Source organism: Clupea harengus, chromosome 4 (assembly GCF_900700415.2).
Source record: "Clupea harengus chromosome 4, Ch_v2.0.2, whole genome shotgun sequence".
Lineage (NCBI taxonomy): Eukaryota > Metazoa > Chordata > Actinopteri > Clupeiformes > Clupeidae > Clupea > Clupea harengus.
Window position 1 is genome coordinate 24,059,763 of NC_045155.1, and position 5,000 is coordinate 24,064,762.

The 5,000-nt window shown below is 46.5% G+C and overlaps 1 protein-coding gene across 5 annotated transcripts in view; it reads right to left on the minus strand.

The window, feature by feature from the left end:
• nphp4 (nephronophthisis 4) overlaps positions 1-5,000 on the minus strand; it is a 92,378-nt gene that overhangs the window by 6,721 nt on the left and 80,657 nt on the right. For all 5 annotated transcript variants that reach the window (XM_031566834.2, XM_031566833.2, XM_031566836.2 and 2 more), the window contains 3 exons: positions 3,222-3,305; positions 1,551-1,707; positions 865-929 (listed from right to left, as the gene is read on the minus strand). In XM_031566834.2, the coding sequence (XP_031422694.1) occupies positions 865-929; positions 1,551-1,707; positions 3,222-3,305 (306 nt within the window). The remainder of the gene's footprint in view (positions 1-864; positions 930-1,550; positions 1,708-3,221; positions 3,306-5,000) is intronic.

Genomic DNA, 5,000 nt, shown 5'->3' on the forward strand with positions numbered 1-5,000 from the left:
GTGTTATTTTTGTTTAATTTGAAGTATTTTGTGGGCTTTCTTTGACCTGATTCAGTTGTAGGTGCAGTCTATTCACCTAAACATGCACAAAACAAACATGGCATGATTATGTATGTTATGTATTAAAAATGAAGACATTTATTATAACGGTATTGTAATTGTACTTTTGTTCATGGAGATACAACATTTTTATCTAATTCAACTTTGTTTAAGTTAAACTGTAAACGCAACTACGGAAGGCGACCTTCCTCACCAAATCGCGTTATTCCCCCGCCCAATTTCTCAACAAGTGCCTTTCATATTGACATAGGTCTAAACAACCAGAGTAAACGGATTTGGTCTCTGTGAGCATCCGTACTTACATTACATCATGCTAGCTGTGTTAGCATTTGAAATAACAGTTTAAAATCAGTCAAACTTCATCTGGAGAGAACAAATCTGACAGTACAACTTTAAGACCAAATTAAATATTCGTCGCACAGCTAAGTGTTCCACACTATAAGGTACACGCAAAAGTACAACACTATTTCACAAGTTTAAATTAGTGCTACAGAGTACATTTTTTTCAAAAGTAAAGCTTAAATGCCATATTTTTGTGGGAGCTTACGTTTCTTTCCATAGTCCATAGAGTGAATGTAAACATGACAACGCTGAAAGTGTCCGATAATTGACGCGTGCCGGTAATTGACGCAGTTAAGATATCTGAGTGTGACTCTCTCTCTCACTCTCTCCCTCTCCCACTCTCCCACTCTCGCACTCACTCTCTCCCTCTCTCCCTCACTCTCACTATCTCACTCTCTCTCACACACACACACACACACACACACACACACACACACGCACGAGTGGTGGGGGGACACTCACCACAGCCCTGGTTTCACAGATGACACTGGGGTCACTGCAGCGCACGTGGGGAACAGGAGCTTCCTCTGCAGAGGGGAAAGAGCACATGTTTAGAGTTCAGAGTTCAGCCTACCAGAGCACATGTTTAGAGTTCAGCATCATCATCAGCCAATCAGAGCACATGTTTAGAGTTCAGAGTTCAGAGTTCAGCATCAACATCAGCCAATCAGAGCACATGTTTAGAGTTCAGAGTTCAGAGTTCAGCATCAACATCAGCCAACCAGAGCACATGTTTAGAGTTCAGCATCAACATCAGCCAACCAGAGCACATGTTTAGAGTTCAGAGTTCAGCATCAACATCAGCCAATCAGAGCACATGTTTAGAGTTCAGCATCGTCATCAGCCAATCAGAGCACATGTTTAGCGTTCAGCATCATCATCAGCCTATCAGAGCACATGTTTAGAGTTCAGCATCAACATGTTCAGAGTTCAGCATCAACATTAGCACTTTAGCACCAGGCTCAGCCAATCAGGCAGCATTAGCACAACAGCATCCAAGCGAACTAGCATGTGAGTCCAGCATGAGGCCATGAGCCTACAGCTCCAGATCCAGGGATGAGCACATGGTCTGAGAACTCTGTGGGAGTCCTGACCAATCAGCATGTCCAGAAGGTGTGTATGTGAAGGTCCACCTGCAGCACACTCACCTGGAGCAGGTGTCCAGGGCGGCAGGCGGATGGACTTCTTCAGGAAGGTTCTCTCCGGGTGGCTGAAGCGGAAGGTCTGGTCCACGACGTGAGGGGTCAGCTCCACCCTCACCTGGCAGATGGCCACCGGCTTCCCATCCTGCCCCTGGAAGTGCACCTGAGGGAGCCACACAGCCAATCAGAAGTCTCAAAACAACCATGTGACTAGAGAGGCGTGACTTCTACTCCACTTATCCTGTAGTCACCAGGCACTCTCATCTCTCTCTGCACTGTTGTGTTGACAGACTGTACTCCCTGCCCATCAGACTACCGCTCCTGTATGCACTGATCGAGAGCACAGGGCCCTAACCCAGCTCCTGGATTGGATTCAGAAAAGTCCAAGAGTTTGAAGAAGAAAAAAGCTGTAGCGGGGGCTGTGCTCCGTCCTGCCTGTGTGTGTGTGTGTGTGTGTGTGTGTGTGCGTGTGCGTGCGGGGGCTGAGCTCTGTCCTGCCTGTGTGTGTGTGTGTGTGTGTGTGTGTGTGTGTGTGTGTGTGTGTGTGTGTGTGTGTGTGTGTGTGTGTGTGCGTGCGGGGGCTGAGCTCCGCCCTGCCTGTGTGTGTGTGTGAAGTGTTTCCCCCCCCTGGGGCGCTGGGGAAGTGCAGTGTTGTGTTTCGCGTGTGTGTGTGTGGGGGGGGGGCTGCGCTCCATTAGTGGCCAGTGCAGACGGACCCCCCCCCCACACACACACACACAGCCATCTGCTGCTAACCCAAACCCGTACCCATTTGCTCTCTCCGGAGTGGCCACACTGAGGGAACATTTAGCCCCCAGCTAGAACACACACCACAAAGAGCGGGAACACACACCACAAAGAGCTGGAACACACACCACAAAGAGTGCTACAACAAAGTAAACCCATAAGCCAGAGCGCATTCAGTGCAAAGCCACAGTACATGTTCACATGTCCTACTGTATTACATCATTTCCTCCTATATGACATCATTTCCTCCTATATGACATCATGTCCTCCTGTCAGGTTGTATGTTGATTCTGAAGATGGTTTATTGAGTACCAGTCTAGACTGCAGACATGAGCTGCTCCCTCTGGTTCTATGTTACCACTATCAGCCTATGTATTTTATTTTTGAATTTTGAATAATGTATATACCGCCAAAACAATAAAATGTACAGAGCCCAGTGCCTGGACCCCAATAGAGCAAGCACAATGGTGACAAGAAAAAACTCCCTGTTAATCAGGAGGGAACCTTAAGCAGAACCACGGCACATAAGGGGGGACCCATCTGCTTGAGGTCGGCCGGGAAGAGATGGGGGGGGGGGAGGGGTGTTGTAAGGCTGCAGGAGGGGAGGGGAACCAACAAGTGGTAGATGTACACAGCATACGCGGGGTAAATAAACACACACACACACACACACACACACACACACACACACACACACACACACACACACACACACACACACACACACACACACACACACACACAACAGAGGATTCTTTTTACTTGCGCATCACCCAGTCTGCTTGTGCACATGTGAAACTATCAGACAAGGTTAGGGGTTAGGGTCAACCCTAGGTCATGGGAGACATCAGACAGAAGCACATTCAGCAGAACGACACAAGGAAGAGGAGTGGGTGACTGCAGGTAGCTCTCTGGTGACTGGATTCTTACCTTAATGGATTTCATAGTGACATCACTGGACTGCAGCTTCTGAAACACGTGGTGACTCTGGTCACTTCTCAAAGGCCCCCGCCCCTACAGGAGAGAGGAGACCCAAAGGATCAGTGGGCCTTTCTTAGACTAGCAGCCCCAACCCCAACCCTGCCCCCACCCCCACCCCCACCCCCAACCCAACCCCAACCCCAGCCTCTTCATGTTCCTGAAGGAAGACAGGTCACTCTAGGTGTGGCCCACCTGCAGGGGCGTGGTGTTCATGCAGGGGTGCAAACTCATCAGGTATGAAAAAGGTGACAACGATGTGAACCCCCTAGGAGGATCCGGGGCATGCTCCCCGGGGATTATATTTTATATATAAGAACATTTTGCACATTTTAAAGTTCAATGCATCAATCTGGTGAACTTTGACAACAAAATTATGAGGCTAGATCTATGAAAACTTTGTGCTGTTGTAAACAATTTTGTGCTCTGGTAACAGTTTCATCATAAACATTCCTGTGTTGAATGTTGCACGGGCACAGGCCAACCCAACCACCCACCCCAATACCCTCCCGACCACCCACTCCAGTCCACTTCACCAAAGCACATTACGTCACAGATCTCCATCAGGTATTAAGCCAAAAAAAGGGCCAACTATAGGAACAGAAAATCAACAGAGGCTGCATCAGGCATGGCCTAGCTTCTCCGTGTTCTTGAAAAACTGTGACAGTGAGAACACATATTCTTTTCCCTTTACATTACTCTTTAAATCTAGCTTGTCAGGACAAGGCATATTTGCACCTGACTCCTAGTTGAGCCACAGTAATGGCATCCTCCTCCTAAAATTCTCTCATTCTGAAACCAAACTGAAGTAGGAGAGTGGTAAGTTTGTTCAGTTGCAGTGAAGCGCCCGGCAGTAGAAAACGGGTCAGTGCTTCAGATTACATACACATAGGGACGTGCGGTCAGGGGAGGCAGAGCCTCATGAAAAGTAAAAAACAAATAATGATAAAATAAATATTAATATGCATCTATTGATCTTTGCTTTAAATAAAAATTTTGTATGATTAAAATTTATAATTAAAATTGCTGAATTTGACCGTCCTGTTCAAACAGAGAGGCGACTCGCGAGGTGAGGCAGCGACGACCTGCGCCTCATCTCAGATTGTGCAATCCCTCACACACTGGGTTGAGCGCATGACTTTTGCTTTCTCATTGTTTGTCATCACTGAAATATTTGTAGACACGTTTATTATATTTCGTTTGTATCCATATAATAGGTAATGTAATGTAATGTATTTCATGTATGTGAAGAAGCTATTTAGTCTGGCTGATCTGTCATAAAACACAGAGAAAAAGCACATAGGAGAGGCAAACCTAACCTCTGCCTCGATAAAGGGGGCGTGCGATAGCCTGGAAATGGACTTCCAATCCAGTGAAGTGATAGATAAATACATAATGGGAGATGTTTGCTTCAAACGACAGGACAGAAGATAACTTTAGCAGCTAAACTCCGGACCAAATTTGGCTGACGGCCATGTCTTTTAAGTTAGTGTACATTTTTCGGCGTTTTCACGCTTAGATTTTTCAAAACTTACAGAGAAAAAGACACTGTACTATCCGATAACACCATTATTGTAACCAGCAAAAATGGTTGATGTGATTTGCAGCCCAACTGTCTGACATTAGCACGTTAGCTAGTATAACGTTCTTGCAGCGTACCAATGTCACACGTTACCGTAAATGCCATCTTAAAAAGGCCACTCGAAACCAATGCTTTCACCCGAAAGACAT